General features: G+C 47.5%; 2 protein-coding genes across 3 annotated transcripts in view; both read left to right on the forward strand.

Annotated features, from left to right (window-relative positions):
* LOC138165361 (BEN domain-containing protein 5) overlaps positions 1-1,299 on the forward strand; it is a 43,168-nt gene extending 41,869 nt beyond the window's left edge. Inside the window, exon 6 of one of the 2 annotated variants that reach the window (XM_069093614.1) lies at positions 565-1,299. In XM_069093614.1, coding sequence (XP_068949715.1) covers positions 565-722 — 158 coding nt within the window. In that variant the 3' untranslated portion in view covers positions 723-1,299. The remainder of the gene's footprint in view (positions 1-564) is intronic. The other variant, XM_069093615.1, reaches the window with a different exon arrangement.
* Positions 1-17,741, forward strand: part of LOC138165203 (cytosolic carboxypeptidase 6-like) — an 826,089-nt gene that overhangs the window by 702,052 nt on the left and 106,296 nt on the right. The gene's annotated exons all lie outside the window — the stretch shown is intronic.

Genomic DNA, 17,741 nt, shown 5'->3' on the forward strand with positions numbered 1-17,741 from the left:
CACACACACTCACACACACTCAGACACAGACACACACGCACAGACGCACACAGACACACAACCCAGACACATACACATACACACACACGCTCACACACATGCAGACACAGACACACAACCCAGACACATACACACACACATACACATACATCCTCTTCCCCATCAGCTTGTCCTCTCTCTTGCCTGCCCCGTTTTATCCCTGAGAGCCCATGGCCCCTTCAGGTTGACTCTCACTACTTAGAATTATATATTTAGGAGTCATCTAGTTTGGTTCTCCCATTTTACAGGTGAGGAAACTGAGGCTGAAGGGAGTAGTTTGGGAGGGAGGGCACCAGGAAAGGCTTCCTGCTGGGATGTGGATGAGGTGGAGGTGAGCAGGGGAGGTGAAGGCACAGAGATGGGGGGTGGGAGTCAGGAACATCCACTGAGACTGGGACCAGGTTGTCTGAGGCTCTGAAAACCAGACGGAGGCGTTGCCCGGGGAGCATTCATAGAGGAGGAGGGACGCAGTCAGGTCTCCCATGCAGCCCCTCATCTGCACTTTCTTTTCCCGTCTCCCCACAGAGTGTCTCTACGACCGAATAGCACAAGAAACTGTGGACGAGACAGAGATTGCACAGAGACTATCCAAGGTCAACAAATACATCTGTGAAAAGATCATGGATATCAACAAGTCTTGTAAGAATGAGGAGCGGAGAGAGGCCAAGTACAATCTGCAATAAACTGGGTTTTCCATAAACGCGCCGCAGCCTGGTCCTTGTATGGCGCCTGACTTGGGGTCACTGTGGCCGCCACTGAAGCTGGTGGGCAAGGGTGGGCGAGGGCGGTGTTTGGAGGGGGACTTGAACCCACGTGCTTCCCCCTCTGAGCCGGCCCCTTGCCAGCCTGAGATTCATTCAGATGTTAGCCACGCAGGGGAAAGACCCTTGATCTTGGAGGCCGAAGACCTGGGTTCAGAACCCAGTGCCAGCACTTACAAGACCTGGGACCTTGGGCAATTTGCTTCAACTCTCCGGGCCTCAGTTTCCCCATCTGTCAAATGGGGATAATAATCCTTGCACTACCTACCTCACAGGGCTGTTGTGAGGAAAGCGCTTTGGAGACTTGGAAGCGCTCTAGAAATGGGAGCTCTTGTTATCCGTACGCCACCCGCCGCCCGCAGTCGTGTTCTGCTTTCTGAGGGGGAGGGGGATGTGAGTCTGAGGGGGGAGGGCTGGGAGGTGTAAAGTGCTTGACTGGGATTGGAGCTGAACTGTCTCACTCCTTCCAGGACCTCTGTTTCTATCTCTGTTCGTATGTTTTGTTGTATAATAAAGCCTCATGATTTCTTTGAAGAGTCAACATCCAGTTAATGTGTGTCTGCCAGAAACCATGAAGCGTCGGCCAGGCCGATGTGGACCCGTTTTTCCGAGGACGTTTGCTTGTTTGGGTCCGTACCTATGATATCTCTGTTGGGACGTCCTCGGTGGGGGCTCGCCCTACTTGGGCCAGTGCTGACCAGCACTTATGTGGAACATGTGTGTAGACAGGCTTTCCTACTTCAGTGATCCTTTGTGCTCTGCGTGGGGGTGGGGATGCAGCAGCCGCTGCTGCCATTGGGCACCCCCCTCCTCTCTCAGTCTCCTACTCTGTAAAATGAGGGCTGTAATGATGCCTACCTCACAGGGCTGTTGTGAGGATTGGATGAGTGAATTATGCAAAGCTCTTGGCAAACCTTCAAGCTGCTGAAGAACAAACATTTATTAAGTGCCCACTATAGGCACTGTGCTAGGTACCAGGGGCACAAAGACAATGAATGAAGCAATCCCGACTTCAGCGAGTTTACGTTCTAATGGGGAAGATGAGACATGAATGTAGAAGTGTATTCCAAAAAATTACAGGGTAATATGGGAGGGAGAGTATGAGCAATGGTTGGGGAGGGAGTCAGGAAAGACTGGAGAAGGTGGTTCTTGGGTTGAATCTTGAAGGAAGACAGGGATTCTCTGCTGTAGAGGTGAGGAGGGTGTGCGTTCCAGGCCTGGGCGACAGTCAGGGCAAAGGCCTGGCGATGGGAGATGGAATAAGAACAGAGAGGAAGCCAGTTTGGCTGGACTATAAAATGAAGGAGGGAAGTAACATAAGGCTGGAAAGAGAAGGACTTTCAAAAGCTACCCAGAAGAGCTTCTCTTTCCTCCTAGAATCAGTAAGGAGCCACTGGCTTTTATGGAGTGAGGGCATGGCATAATTTCCATTTGGTCTCCTGGAAAACCACTTGGTAGAAAATGGACTGAAACGAGTCCTTGAATAGTGTGGGTTAGAGGGGATGAGTGTCTGGACTCAGGTTGCAGCGGTATGATTAGAGAGAAAGTGGCAAGGTGGAGAGGTAGAAACAGCAAGATTTGGCCAGTGATTAGAAATGGGGTGTGGGGAAGAGTCCGGAGGCAGAGATAATGCCTAGGTAATCAGCCTGAGTGACTGGGAAGATTGGCAGTGCCACAGAGCTCTGGAAGAGGTTGGAGTTGGAGGAAGGTCATGAGTCCTGTATCTGGAGTGTCTAGTTGGGAATGTCCCGTAGGTGTCTGGTGATGCAGGCCCGAGGCTCGGGAAAATGGTGGACTGGATGGATCAGTCTGGGAGTCATCTGCAGAGAGAACATAGTTAACCTTGTTGGGAGTCAATCAATCAACAATCATCTACTAAGTGCCTACTGTGTGCTGGGCCCTGGGAGATAAACAACAGAAAATGGCATAGGCCTTGTTCAAAGTAAGCTTCCGTTCTAACAGATACAACAAATCGATATAAAAAACATTGAATAAATATGAAGTGAACAAATGCAAATATATATCAAATAACAACAGTAGCCTTTATAACACCTACTGTGTGCTGGGTACTGTGCTAAACTCTTTTCAAATATAATCTCATTTGGTCCTCACAACAACCCTGGGAAGTAGGTGGTATTATTATTCCTATTTTACAGTTAAGGAAATTAAGGCAAACAAGGTTAAATGACTTGCCTAGGGTAACATATCTAGTAAGTGTCTGGGACTGGGTTTGAACTCAAGTCTTTCTGACACCAGACTCAGTGCTCTTTTCACTGTGCCACCTAGCTGCCTATGACCAGGTGCAAGGTAATTTCAGAGGGCACAAGTACTTTTAGGGATTACAATGAAGAATCTGGTATTTGTACTGTGTCCTGAAGGAAAAGAGGGTCTCCAGGAGGTGGAGGTAAGGAGGGATGGCATTCCAGGCGTGGGGGACAGCTGGTGCAAAGATCTGGAGACAGAATGTGTGAGAAACAGAGAGAAGGCCAGGTTAGCTGGATCCCAGAGCTCGAGTAAAAAGAAAGTCCAGTATGACTGGAAAGAGATTGGGGTCCGCTTTAAAACTTAAACAGAGGACTTTCATTCTAGAGGAAATTGAGAGCCTATAGAATTTTTTATTGAGTGTGAGAAGGAAGGAAGATGACACAGTCAAATATGCACTTTTAAAAATTGTATTTTTTCCAATTGCATGTAAGAACAATTTTTGATATTCATTTTTCAAATTTTGAGTTTCAAATTCTTTCCTTCTCTCTCCCCTCTTCCTGAGATGGTAATTTGATATAGGTTATATATGTGTAATAATGCAAAACAATTTTTCCATATTAGCCATGTTGTGAAAGAAAATAAAAGACCCCCCCAAAAAAAACCCCACAAATTTAAGAAAATGAAAAATATAATGCTTTGCTCTCTGTTCAGACTCTATCAGTACTTTCTCTGGAGGTGGGTAGTGTTTTTCATCATGAGTCTTCTTGGATCATTGTGTTGCTGAGAAGAGCTAAGTCATCCACAGTTGATCTTCATATGATATTATCATTATTGTGTACAGCGTTTTCCTGGTTCTACTCATTTTATTTGGCATCAGTTCATGTAAATCTTTCCACATTTTTTTCTGAAAGCATCCTGCTTTGTCATTTCTTATAGCATAACAGTATTCAATTACAATAATTTATCACAACTTGTTCAGCCATTCCCCAACTAATAGGTATCTCCTCAATTTCCAATTCTTTGCCACCACTAAAAGACCTGCTATAAATATTTTTGTACACATAGGTCCTTTTCCTGTTTGTTTTTTTCGTTTCAGATACAGACCTAGTAGTGGTATTGTTGGATCCAAAGGTATGCACAGTTTTATTGTCCTTTGGGCATAGTTCCAAATTGCTCTCCATAATGGGTGGATCAGTTCACAACTCTATCAGCAGTGCATTAGTATCCCAATTTTCCCACATTCCCTCCAATATTTATAATTTTCCTTTTCTGTCATATTAGCTAATCTGGTAGGTGTGTGAAGTGGTACCTCAGAGTTGTTTTAATTTGCATTTCTCTAATCAGTAGTGATTTAGAGCATTTTTTTGTATGATTAGATAGCTTTGATTTCTTTGAAAACTGCCTGTTCATGTACTTTGATCATTTATTGATTGGTAAATGACTTGTATTCTTATAAAATTGACTTAGTTCTATATATATTTGAGAAATGAAGCCTTTATCAGAGATATTTTCTGTAAAATACTTTTTACCAGCTTTCTGCTTTCCTTCTAATTTCAGTTGGATTGGTTTTGTTTGTACAAAAGCTTCTTAGTTTAATATAATCAGAACTATCCATTTTATATCTCATAATGCTCTCAATCTTTTGCTTGGTCATTAATTCTTCCTGTATCCATAGATTTAATAGATAAACTGTTCCTTTGTCTCCTAATTTGCTTATGGTACTATCTTTTATGTTTAAATCATGTACCTATTTTGACCTCATCTTGGTATATGGTGTGAGATGTTGGTCTATTCCTAGTTTCTGTCAAACTGTTTTCCAGTTTTCCCAGCAGTTTTTGTCAGGTAGTGAGTTTATATCCCAAACCCTTAAAAAAGGTTTGGGTTTATCAAACACTAGATTGTGTGCCCATTCTATCCACCATCACCCTGTTCCTTAGCCAGTACCAGATTGTTTTGAAAATTACCACTTTATAGTATAGTTTGAGATCAGGTATGGCTAGACCACCTTTCTTCGCATTTGCTTTCATTAATTCCCTTGATATTATTGACCTTTTTTCCAGATCTACACCTAAGGAAAATTATTTAGGCAGTGGTATGTATGTAGGATGGAATGGGATAAGGAGAGAAGAGTTATAAGAAGAGACTGTTGCAACAATTTAATGAAGAGGTGATGAAGGCTTGAACTCAGTTGGTAAATATATGTGTGGAGAGAAGACATTGGATTTGAGAAATATTGTGGGGCAGAAATGGTGAGGCTTGGCACCTGATTGGATATGTGGGAAAAGGAAGAAAGAGGTGGTGCCTAGGTCACAAACTTGAGATGATGGGAAGATGGTGGTGCCTTTGATGGGGACAGAAAGTCTGGAATGGGGAGGATCTAGGAAGTAAGATAATTAATTCAGTTTGAGATGCATTGAGTTTAAGATATCTCTAGGAAATGCAGTCTGAAGGTCCAGTAGGCAGATGGTGATGGAGGACTTAAGCACAGACTGGGACAAGGGATGACCTTTAAGTCATTTGTTAGAAACGATAAACTCATGGAACCTAGTGAGATCACTTGTAATAGAGGGTGAAGAGGAAGGGAGAGGAGAAGAGAAGGAAAGGGAAGAGAGGAGAAGAAAAAAGAGAAGAGAAAGAAGAAGAGGAGAGAAGAGGTGAGATCTGAAGGAACAAGTCTTGGAGAATACCCACCGTTAAGGGGAGTGATATGGCTAGCCAGACAACAAAGGAGACTGAGAAGGAGAAATTAGGTAGATGGACAGAGAAACAGGTGAGAGCAGTGTCACCAAAACCCAGAAGGGAGAAACTCAAGAAAGAAAGGTTGGTCAGTAGTGTCAAATGCAGCAGAGATGTTGAGAAAGATTTGGCCTGAGGAAAAGTCATCAGATTGGGCAACTAAGAGATCATTGGTAACTTCAGAGAGAGCAGCATCAGCTGAGAGATGAGGTTGGAAGCCAGATTGTTAAAGGGTTGAACAGTGAGAATAGTAAACTAGAATTTATTCTCTCCTCCCTTCTTGGGAAAAAATGCATATACACGTATATACACACATATGTATATATGTACATATATATGTATATAGTCAAGAAAACAAAATTCCCACCTTGTATTGATGGTATTTTCAAAGTTTGACTTCAAAAGGGGGAGACATAAGACCAAAGCTTGAGGGTATGGAAGGATGTAACAAAGGGCACTTGGGCTGTTTGCATGCAGTAGGGAAGGAACCAGCAGAGACAGAGAGGTAGAAGATGGCAGTGGGTTGGCAGAGAGGGTGGACTGAGGATGCAGTCGACTACAGAAGACAAGCACAGGTAGGATCAGGCATGCATGGAGAGGAGCTGACCTTGGCAAGGTCCTGGGAGGGCCACCTCTTGTTAGAAACTGCAGGAAAGGGTTTTGAGATGAGGGCAAAGGGCAAAGAAGGAGCTCGTGTCAGATGGCCAAAATTTTCTCAGTCAAGTCAGAAGCAAGATTCTGGGTTGAGAGAGAGTGGAAGGGAGAGTCGTGGGAGGCTGGAGGAAAGGAGACGTGAGATGGCATCTATGGAAAACCGGATAAAGGAACAACAATGAGAGAAGAACAAAATGGCCACCTCACTGAAGGGAGGGCCCAGCTGAAGCCGGATAACATGAATCTGTATTGTACCCAGTCCTCGGGGTATTGTGATTTATGAGTAGGAGCAGAGGTGACTGTTAGGAATACTCCAGGAGACAGAGATTCGAGAGCAGAGGACAGGGTAGAGTTGGAATGCCTAACTGTTGGGTTGAGAAGAAAATTAAGTGAGATCCAAGATAATAGCCAAGAAAATGCTGAGGGGTGGGAGGAGTGGAGGTCTCAATGGAAGAGAAAGCTTAGAGGAGGTCAATGTCTAGGGAGAGGTGGTGTGATGGAGAGTGATGGTCAGATGGAGGGAGCCTCCGAGTTCCTCATTAAGAAAGTGGAACAAGTCAGTAACAATGGGGTCTTGTGTGTGACCATCTCTATGACTAAGAAGGAGCAGAGGAGGAAGGTGAGGAAATGGGAGGTTTAAGGGAATATCTGCATGGATAGGAAAGATTCCAGTAGGAGGTCACTAAGAGACCTTGGAGAAGGAGAAAGTCTAGAGAGAGGGAAGCCGGGACCTGGGGCAGAGCCTTGGGGAAGACTTAGCTAGGGAGCATGATAGAAAGGCCCAAGCTCAGTCTGACAGGTAGAAGGAGAACTAGGGAGAGCATCATCACACAAACCCAGACAGGAGAGATTATCTGGGAGGAGAGGGTGGTTACGATGTCAGGTTGAGAAGGATTGGAATGGGGAAAAGACCATCAGCACTGGCCATTAAGAGATCATTGGTAACTTCAGAGAGAACAGTTTCAGCTGATTGGTGAGGTGAGAAGCCAGATTGTAAGGGCAGAGGCAGCCAATGTAGACTGATTGTTTTTATTTTAGCAAGAAGAGAGAGATGGCAGTACCTGGTGGAGGTGTTAGGGGATGATGAGGAGGGATGTTCATACATTGGTAGGCAGGAGGGAAGGAGCCAGGAGATGGGGAGATGACTAAGGATGCAGTCTTCTAGCAAAGAAGGGAAGGGAGGGGATCAGGGGCAAGAAGAAGGGCTGGCTGCCTCACTATCAGAGACTGGAGGAAATGAAGAGAGCATGAGAGTGACGGCCAAGGTTTCGAAATGAAGAGAAAGAAAGGGGAGAGAACCAGAGAACTGTCGATGATTGCTATTAGGAGCTAGTGGAGAGATTGGTGATTTTGGAGTCGGTAGCCCTGGCTTTGGGTTTAGCTTTTAAAGCCTCCACAACCTGTTGCCAGCCTCACTGGGCATTACTTTGCCTCAATTACCCTATCCCTCTCATGTGACCTGCCATTTCCCACCCCCATGCTTTTGCCCTAGCACACCTGTCTCCTCACCTCTGCGTTATGGAATCCCCCTCTTCCTTCAAGACTCATCTTAAGCACCACCTTGTCCAGAAAGACGCATGTGATCCCTCCAGCCTCTGGTGCCATTCTCACCTAACTAGGCTTTATTTCGCCATAAGAGGCTTCTCTTGACATTGGGGATCCTTTCATTCGCTGTCTGTGTATCTGTGGCTCCTGGCTCATAGCAGGCACTCATTAGTACTCATTGATTGATCAGTTAATGTCTCAGATCTGGGATTTGAACCCAGGCCTCAACACTGTCTCCTTTGTGCCTCAGGGTTCTCAGAGAGATCTCTGATCTCCATTCCTCTCAAAATCTGGAAGTTTCACTGACCCATAGGGATGGCAACACTGGAGGCAGAGCAAGCTGGGCGGGGTTAGAAGAAAGTTTGTTGTATGTGGGAAAGTCTTTTCTTCATGTGAACAATGTGGGTCAGCCGGTGGATTTTGTGATTGGGATTTTCACACATTCTAGTTCTTCCTGCTGGGGGTGAGGGAGCACCGCCTGACTATCATTTGGACTTTTACTTTTCTCCAGAAATCTTATCTCCTTTCAAACACTGACCCTCTTCAAATATGGGAAGGGCTGCTGCATTGAGGAGGGCTTGGCCAGATGGCTGAACAAGGAGCTGTAATGGCGGTGGAGGGGATGGCGGTGGAGGGAGCCGCTGATGGAATCTGACTGCCAGGAACCACTTCCTAACAAGAACGGCCCCGAGATGGGAGGGGCTACCTGGGGAAGCTCCCCCTCTCTGGGAGGGGGTCCTCAAGACGAGGCTGCTTGTGGGAACTGTCGTGGGCAGGCTTCTCTTTTCAGTTGTTCAGTTACAGGTTGGAAGAGGTGTCTCTGAGCTCTCTCTCGGGTCTCAGATTCTATAATTCAGGGATGAGTTATGCTTATTCTGAATGAATCCCCAACCTGGTCCTCTGGAGAGGAAGTATATAGAGGCCCCACACTCTGCCCTCCAGGACCACAGAGACTCTGAGACTGCTAGGGGAGATGAGACTGAGACATTAGAAGGGAGACATAGAAAGGGAGGTAGACCTGAATTCAAATTCTGCCTCTGAAGCCTACTGGCTTTGTGATTCTGACCAAGGCCCTGTCAGCCTCAGTTACCTCCTCTGCAAAATGAGGCTAATACTAGTGCCCCCTCCTGGGGGTTTGTGAGCCAAATTGTAAGTCTTAAGGCCATATAAATGTCAGTGTTATTGTCATTACTGTTGTTGTTATTTTTACCTCAATTCAGGAAAAGGGAAAGACCTTGTCTGGGTGAGGGTGGTCAGAGAGGGGCTTCCTGGAGGCTTTGGGCGTTGAGTTAAGCCTTGAAGGATGGGGCGGATTCTGACAAGCTGAGCTGGCCAGGCAGGTGGAGTGAAGGGGGTCTCCACAGGAGGTTTGCAGAATGAGGAGGAGGCCAGTTTGACTCAAACACGGAGTGTGTGAAGGGGAGTAGTAACAAAATTGCGATCACTGTGGGGAGCCTTGAATGCTAGGATCAAGGGTTTGGACTTCCAAGTGTCTTGAAAAGGAAAGAGGTTGTATTGAAATGGTGAGGCAGAGGAGGGACGTCTCTGACCCAGGTGGAGACCTTGTGGGCTTGAAGCTCTCAAGGTAGGGAGAAGAGGCTGACCCAAGGAGGGCACAGCATTGTGGGAAATGGAGGGGGAGGACCCAGAGAAGATTCTGCCAAGGGGAACGAGCTCACTGATCTATTCCCTCACTCACACGGTCTGGGGGATGCAGGGGGGACACTTCTGGGACATAGAAGAGAGGATTTAGAGCTGAGGGGGCCCCAGAGCAAAGGAGAGGAAATGTTAGCACCTAAGGCACTGGGGGGAAGGGGATACAGATCAAATCAGAACGGCCCCTTCCCTCAAGAAGTTTCTCTTTTAACCATCAGCCTTAGAACAGAGAATTTCTCTCTGCCTCAGTTTCTTCATCTGTGAAGTGAGGAGGTGGGACTCAGGATCCTCTATTGGATTCCTTTTAACTATAAATCTATGGGGCTGCAAGCAATGGGATGAATGAGGAATCAGCCAAAATGGTGCAGGGAAGATGTGCCGATCCCCTCGGTTATCTTGGAGGTTTGTGTGAGTGAGGAGGAAGGGACAGATGGGATGCCTGGTAGAGATACTCAGGAAATGATTGGAGAGGAGGAGGGAGAGTACCAGTTGGAGTACATAGGAGGGAGTATGGTCAAAGAAGAGAAGGGGGCCCAGGATAGAGGTGTGCTGGCAAATGTTTAACAACAGTCTTCCTCCCCCCCAAAAAAGAAAATGTATCCAAGTTTAATCTGTTTCACTAACATTTTCCTCATCACTTCTATTAATCTAGAAAGTCAGCACAATAAACCAAGCCCTGATTTGTAGCATTTGCTGATTTCTGAGGTGTAAATGATCCCCCTGAAAAATTAATGTAAGAGCTGGCCCTAGTGGACACCCCGGTTAGTGGGTCAGACACAGCTGAAGAGCCAGCAAAGGAGACAGACCGGAGAACCAGGTGAGAGAGTGTCCAGGAGAACCCATTGACAGCAATGTCAGAAGCTGCAGGAAGGTCAAGAAGGGTGAGGGCTAGGGAAAGGACATTGGGCTTTGGTACTTCAGAGTTACCGCTTACCCTGGCGAGAGCAGCTTCCATTGGCGGTGACCTTCAGGCCAGACTGAAGGCGTTAGGCAGTGAGGGAAGTGAAGGCAAGGAGTGGTGATGGTGCTGGCCAGTGGTTTGAGTGAGAAAAGGACGAGCTGCCTGATAGCATAAGGGCATGGCTCTGTCAAGGGAAGAGTTTTCTTCCAATTTAGCATGAATTTCCTAATTTCCTCTTATGAGCCGGGCCCTGTGCCTGCTGCAGAGTTCAGAGACGAAAAGGAAACTCCCAGGAAGCTCTCAGAGCTTAGCAAAGAGACTGGGAAGGGCCTCTATAGTGGAATCCCCACTATAACCTGCTTGGTAAGTAGTGATCCAGCCTCTGCTTGGAAACCCCCAAGGAGGGCCAACTCACCACCTCCAGAGGCGCCCCATTGCACTCTGGGGCAGCTTGTAAGCACTTCCTGATATCAAGCCTCAGTCTGCCTCTTCTAAACCTCCCCCTCTTAGTCCTGCCTCAGCCTTTGGAGGACAAACGGGATCTTGGCTCCTTCAGGCACTTGAAGACAACTCACCTGTCCCTTTTGGGTCTTCTCAAGGTTAACCATCCCCCATGCCTTCAAAGGGCAAGGCCCTTCCCTCCGCTAGCTGCCTCTTTCCAGCCTGTCACTGTCCTTTAACTATGGAACCCAAAACTGAACAAAGCACTCCAGTTGAGGCCTGATAGACCAGAGGACATCAAGAGTAGCACCACCCTCGTCCTGGAAGCTCGGCCCCATTTAATGGAACCCCAAATCCCATGAGCTTTGCTGACTGCTCCCTCATCACCCTGCTAGTTCCTACTGAGCTTGGAGTCCACTCAGACCTCCAGATCTTTTTCAGAACAATTGCCTCTCCCATCTGATCCTTGTGAAGTTGATTTTTTTTTTACTCAAGGGCAAAGATTTTTCTTATTAGATTTAGCTCAGGGCTCTAGCCAGGGCAGCTAGGTGGTGTAGCAGCTACAGTGCTGGGTCTGGAATAAGGAAGACTCATCTTTCTGAGTTCAAATCTGCCTTCAGACACTTAATAACTGTGTGACCCTGAATAAGTCACTTAACCCCATTTGCCTCAGTTTCCTCATCTGTAAAATTAGCTGAAGAAGGAAATGGCATGCTTCTCCAGGATCTTTGCCAAGAAAACCCCAAATGGGGTCATGGAGAGTTGGAAGTGGCTGAAAAACAACTAGACAAGAACAAAAAACTTTAGCCAGTCAAGATTCTTCTGGATCCTGCCTCTGTCATCCAGGGTCTTCAGTCTCTGTCTCAGCTTTGTGTCCTCTGCAGATCTGATAAGCCTGGCGTCTCTGCCTTCATCCAAGGCATTGATAAAAAATGTTAAGCAGGACAGATGCGCTGGAGCTGGTCTTACATCGGAAATGCCCTGTTGCTTTCTATGGGAGCCTTTTCTGAGCCTGCCCTGCTGCTAGTGCCCTCCCACGCCTGCCTCATGTTGAACTACTCTGTGTTCTGCATCAGTTATCTTACTATCGATTCTGTCCGTGTATACCATATGTGTGTATGTACACGTATGTGTTTCGTCATTTCAGTCGTGTCCAACTCTCTGTTGACCCCACTTGGGCTTTTCTTGGCACAGATACTGGAGTGACTTGCCATTTCCTTCTTGAGCTCATTTTACAGATGAGGAAACTGAAGTAAATAGGGTAAAGTGACTTGCCCGGGGTCACACAGCTAGGAAGTGGCTGAGGCTGGATTTGAACTCATGATGATGAGTCTTCCTGACTCTAGTCCTGGCACTCAGTGCACTATGGCGCCATCTAGCTTCCCCCATATATATGTATATGTGTATATACAAGTATGTGTACATATGCATTCTTATGTATGTAGTATGTGTTCTTAGCTATAGAAAACATATATGTGACTGTGTATATATATACATATAACATATGAGTGCTTGTCTACCCCGTTGGGATGAAAGTCATTCAAGAGTTCCTTGTGGGTAGGAATTGTTCCAATATTTGTACTTTTATCCCCAGTGACTGGCAAAGTACCTTGTATATAGTAGGTGACTAATAAATGCTGATTGGTCATTTGATTCTTGTGTTCAGTTCTGGGCACTGAAGTTTAAGAGGGATATGGCTAAGTGGCAGAGGCTCCAAAGAGGGATGTGAAAGGCCTGGAGTCCATGCCCTATGAGGACCATTGAAGCAAGTGGGTACATTTTCCCTGGAGAAGAGAAGATTCTGAGTGAGGAAACAGTATTTTACTTCAAGTATCTGAAAAGCCAGACACTTACCAGAGGAATGAGACTGGTCCTGCTGGGTCCCAGAGGTCAAAACCAGGAGCATTGTGGGGAGGGAGAGCCACAGAGATCAATTTAAGTGTGATTTAAGGGAAAGCTTTCTAATAATGAAAGCTGCCCATCTCCGGTTTCCTGATTAGAGTTCCACAGCAGAACAAAGCTTTGTCAGCCCCCTGGTCCACTTCCTTAGCCCAAGGCCACACAGCAAGTTGGCACACTCATGTAATGGTCCTTTCAAGTCACCGGATTCTGTCCCTGTTTTACAGAAGCTGGCAATGGCCGCAAAGCTGAAGTGACATATAATTCCAGACACATAATAGAATCAGGGTGAGTTTTCATTTAAAGCCCTTTCCCCATGGAGACTGGGAGCCAAAATGGCACAAATCACTAGATTGCCTTTCCATTTGGAAAGTCTCTGTTCATAAAAAATTGCCAACAATTCTTTCTCTGTCCAGCCAGTGTGGTGGCCACCATGACTGTCTCCATCATTGGCTGTTCTATACCCTCAGGGTGTGCCCTTAGGCGTCTCCTCTCTCCACCCCCAGCCCCCAAGTCAATGAGTGCAATGAAAAGGACCCTGACTCTGGGGGCAGAGGATCTGGGTTCAAAACCTGCCTCTGGTTCCCTGTATGACCTCGTCTGAGTAACTTGATTTCCCCTTGGTCTCACTGGTAGAGTTCCTGGCATATAGTCGGTGATTAATGAGTGCTGACTGACACCTGTAAATGAATAGCTCAGACTAGCTGACCCCTGGGGTCCTTTCCAGACTTTGGCACTAGGATCCTGTGTTTCTCAGCAGCCAATAGGGAGAAAAACCAAATAGGTTTGCTTGGATGGGCCCTTCTTCTCTAGCAGGGGATGGGCACGAAGGAAGGTTTCAGTTCATCCTAAGAAAAAGCTTTCTAATTCTTAGAGCTGCCTGAAGAGTGGCTGTGGTAGGTAATGAGCTCTCTGTCCCAGATCACATGCAGACAGAGGGGGATCCTCCCTGCCCATTTGGCACAGGTGGCCTACATGAGGATTTTTGCTCTAGGAGAGAGTCAGATACAGGCCCCTCTGCCTTCAGAGGCTCCCTCTCAGGCTGGAGACACTGAGTCCGTGGTTCCACACAGAGCAACACCCTGGTCCTCCTGGGATGTGGAGAGTCCTCCACAGTGGCTGATTGCGGCTTGTTTGGGTCCAGTCATGGGAAGCAACTTGAGACCAGGCACTTGGGCCTTGCATCCCCAGGCCCTAGGATCACAGAGCTGCTGGAGCAGCTTTTGAGTGAGCCTCTGGTGACCAACCCTCTCCACTTCCACGGCCAGCTCCTTCAATGACAGGCACACAGCTGATCCCAGGCCTCCCTCAAAGCCGCCCTTCTTGTCTGGTGACAACCGCTAGGGCGTGTGGTCCTCCGGCAGAGCCTTTCAGAGCCAGGGTCACCTTGACACATTAGTGACAATCACTTGGATTACACCCAGCCATCTGGGAAGGCTGTCCTCTTCATTGTCCTGCCTGGGTGTTTTGATCCTGGAAGAAGCTGAAGGAGAAGGACCAGAGATCACAGAGATGACCCGCCTGTCCACTTACAGAGGAAGGGGCAGCATGGGAGGCAGGTGGTACCACTTTCTTTATATCCCTAGTGTGAAGCATAGAGTCAGGGACGTAGCGAGGTCTTAAGAAATGCTTTGTTGACCGACTTCACTGTGGAGGTCACTGGGCCTTTTCTGGTCCCCCCCCCCCTAAAGGTGTTAGCATTTCCTTCCTGTTTACACCTGAAATAGCCTTTTATTTGCTTTGCATATCCTTTAACTCATTTATAAGCATTGCCAGGCTGTTTCCCTACTGGGACGTCACCCCCTCACAGACACATACTTGGTTTTAGTCTCTGTATCCCCAGCATAGTAGCTGTAGTGCATAGTAGGTATTAAATTATTGTTGAATGAGTGAGCAAATGGACTTGTCTCAGATGGAGAAGCCCGTACCCAGAGATTCCCCTCAGCCTTAGGAAGCTGAGGCCACACAGCCTCGTTTTACAGAATGTTTGCTTTCATTACCTTAAACAAGTCCCTTCCCCCTTCCCTAGCCTCAGTTTCCTTGTCTGTAAAGTCACAGGGTTGGGCCAGACATTCTGGTAAGCTTCCATCATCTCGACTCAAAGGGACTCAAACTCGTTTCCCAGCCCCCAACCCAGCCTCTTTCGTGTTGTCAAGGGCTGTGATTCGTGACCCTCAGCATCGTGGGCCATGGAGGGCTCCATGGACATGGCTGGGTGGTCCAGGGGCCTTACTTGGAGAACACATGCCTCTGAAGGTTTGCTCAGGGTTAATATCCTGCCTCTACCTCCAAGATCTCTGGTCATGCTGTACCTGACACCTGGTTTGCCCTCCCTGTGCCTTTCCCCGGCCTTTGAAGCCCAGCAAACGCCACCCCCCCCCAAAAGCCTGCCTTCCTCTTCCCCTCACTAAGGACCCCTTCCCCTGAAGAGTCCAGACCAGAGCCAAGCACTCTGCCCCCTTTCTTAGAGGCAAATGAGTAGTGAAATGAAGGTAGGAAGACCAGAGGTCAAATCTAGCCTCAGACTCTTACATCTGTGTAACCCTGGGCAGGTCACCTAATAACTATCTGCCTCAGTTTCCTCATCTGTCAAATGGGAATGATAGCAACAGCACCTGCCTCCCAGGTTTTTTGAGGTGATATTTGTAGAGAGTTCAACACAAGAGGCCCCTAATAGATGCTTGATATTTTTCTTCTTATTCACTTATGCTGTGTCCCAGTAGAGAGAAAGTGACCTCCTTGGGGTAAGGAACTGGCAATGTCGTTGTTGTTGTGAAAATCCATATCTCCAGTGCCTGGTCTGGAGTCTTACTGACCTGAATCACATTGAACTGAGCTGATGGTGGCTGTCCATCCCCGGTGGGTCTGTCTGTCTCACCTCCTTTCCATGTTGCAAGGGCAGGGACTGGGTCTCATCTCAGCCCTGTGTCTTTGCGGATGCTGTAGGTAAGGGCTCCTTGCACAGAAGTTTTCTGTTGCCCTTTTTTTAATGGAGGAGAAAAGCAGAATGTTTAATCTAGAAGGGACCCAATCCTTCCATTTTACAGGTAGAGAAACTAAGGCTCAATAAGGTCCTATAGCTTCTACAGGTGCTGGGTAAAGATTTTTTTTTACTGATTGATTTCCAAAGCTTAAATGTGGCTCTGCTGCAGGAGGCCCAGCTTTGTCCTTAGGCACTAGCCCACTGAGACTGTGGCTTTGGGAAGATGTGGCTTATTTATTTTTTTCTTAGCACTTGAATGTGAAGAGATTGGGGACATCTTTTAAAATAGTAAGAGTTACAAAGTACTTTACAGATATCATCACCTCTTGGGATCAGCTACCACCCAGAGACAGGATTATTGTACCCACTTTACAGATGAGGAAACTGAGGCTCAGAGAGATTAATTACCTTCCTTCCCAGGCAGACTTCACACCCAGGGTTTTCCCTTGCTGGGCCCCTGAATAACTCAGTTACATGTATTTTCATGAACTCCACCCTTCTTCAGAACACAATGTTTTTAGTTCCCAAAAGTCAGGCCTTAGAGTGGTAGAGTGGACGGAAGTAGGAGTCTAATATTCTTTGCACTGTAACATGCCATATGGGTTCAAGTGCACCCTCTACCTGCCTTGTTGTGTGACCTTGGGCAAATGGCAAAAACTCTCTGGGACTAAACTTCCTCTGTGAAATAAGGATCTGGTCCCTTCCTCACTGTGACTGAGTCTGTAGTTTGGAAATGGGAGGGGAGGGGTGGTCACTAACCCTGTGGAATGCTTCCAGGAGGGAGGGAAGGAGGTCTCCTTCAGAGCTCTGGCCCCTGGCCATTCACAGGACCATCTTGAGCTTCAGAAGAGCTGCTGCTGGGCCCTTATAGTTGGCTAGAGGAGCTGGGAAGGTCTAGCCTGGGGACCCTTAGGGTTGGCTAGAGGAGCTGGGAAGGTCTAGCCTGGGGACCCTTAGGGTTGGCTAGAGGAGCTGGGAAGGTCTAGCCTGGGGGACGCAGGAGGGGCTAGAGGGCAGACTAGCTTTGGTCCTCTTGTGCCCAGAGGACAGAGGCTGCAGGAGCCTTCTTGTAAGCTGGCACTGAGCTTCCTGGCCCCAGAGGGATTGCGCAGAGGCTGTGTGGGGCTGGCCTAGGGGAGAGGTTGGCTTAGATGCCTCCTAGCTTTGGGTGCTCTGGCAAACCCTTTCCCTCCTCTATCCATTGGGTACCATTCTCTTCACTCTCTACCTCCCAGGCTGGAGGAGAGGAACAGAAAGGAAAGGGAGTGTGCTAACCACTTTGCAGATATTATTTCATTGAGTTTGCATGACAACCCTGTGAGGGAGGTGCAGTTATTATCCCCATTTCACAGTTGAGGAAACTGAGGCAGACAGATGTAAGTTAGTAGGTGTCTGAGGCAGGATTTCAATTCAGATCCTTCAGACTCCAGGTTCAGACCTCTAACCATTGCACCACCCAGATACCAAAAGATTAGGCTACTGATTGGATGTGTGGTGTGAGTGTGAGTATGAAGGATTCTGAGGCTGCCAGCCTGGGTGTCTGGAAAGACAGCGGGGCTCTGACAGAAAGAGGGGTGTATTGAAGAGAAGAAAACGTGGGGGCCAAGATCCCTTAGCTAGTAAGTGTGTGAGGCTGGATTGGAACTCAGGGCTTCCTGACTCTGAGCCTAGCATTTTGTAAAGCTGAGCCCTTGGGATGACTGTGGCTGTCACAGAGAGCCTGCCTCAGCCCCATGCAACTGACTACTTCATCATAATTGACTCATTTGGGGGGCCTGGGTCTGGAGCTGCCCCCGATCTCTGGGCTCTGCCATGGCACCCGGCAGTCCAAGGTGCCAGGGCCGAGGCTGCCTCGTGGACCACAGCCATCCAGCCTTCCCTCCCTGCCCCCCACCCCCAGCCTGGCCCTTCCCCAGCCCAA

Source organism: Petaurus breviceps, unplaced genomic scaffold, assembly GCF_028583685.1.
Source record: "Petaurus breviceps papuanus isolate PSGF00001 unplaced genomic scaffold, PetGlider_PUasm1.0 208, whole genome shotgun sequence".
In the NCBI taxonomy this organism is placed as follows: domain Eukaryota; kingdom Metazoa; phylum Chordata; class Mammalia; order Diprotodontia; family Petauridae; genus Petaurus; species Petaurus breviceps.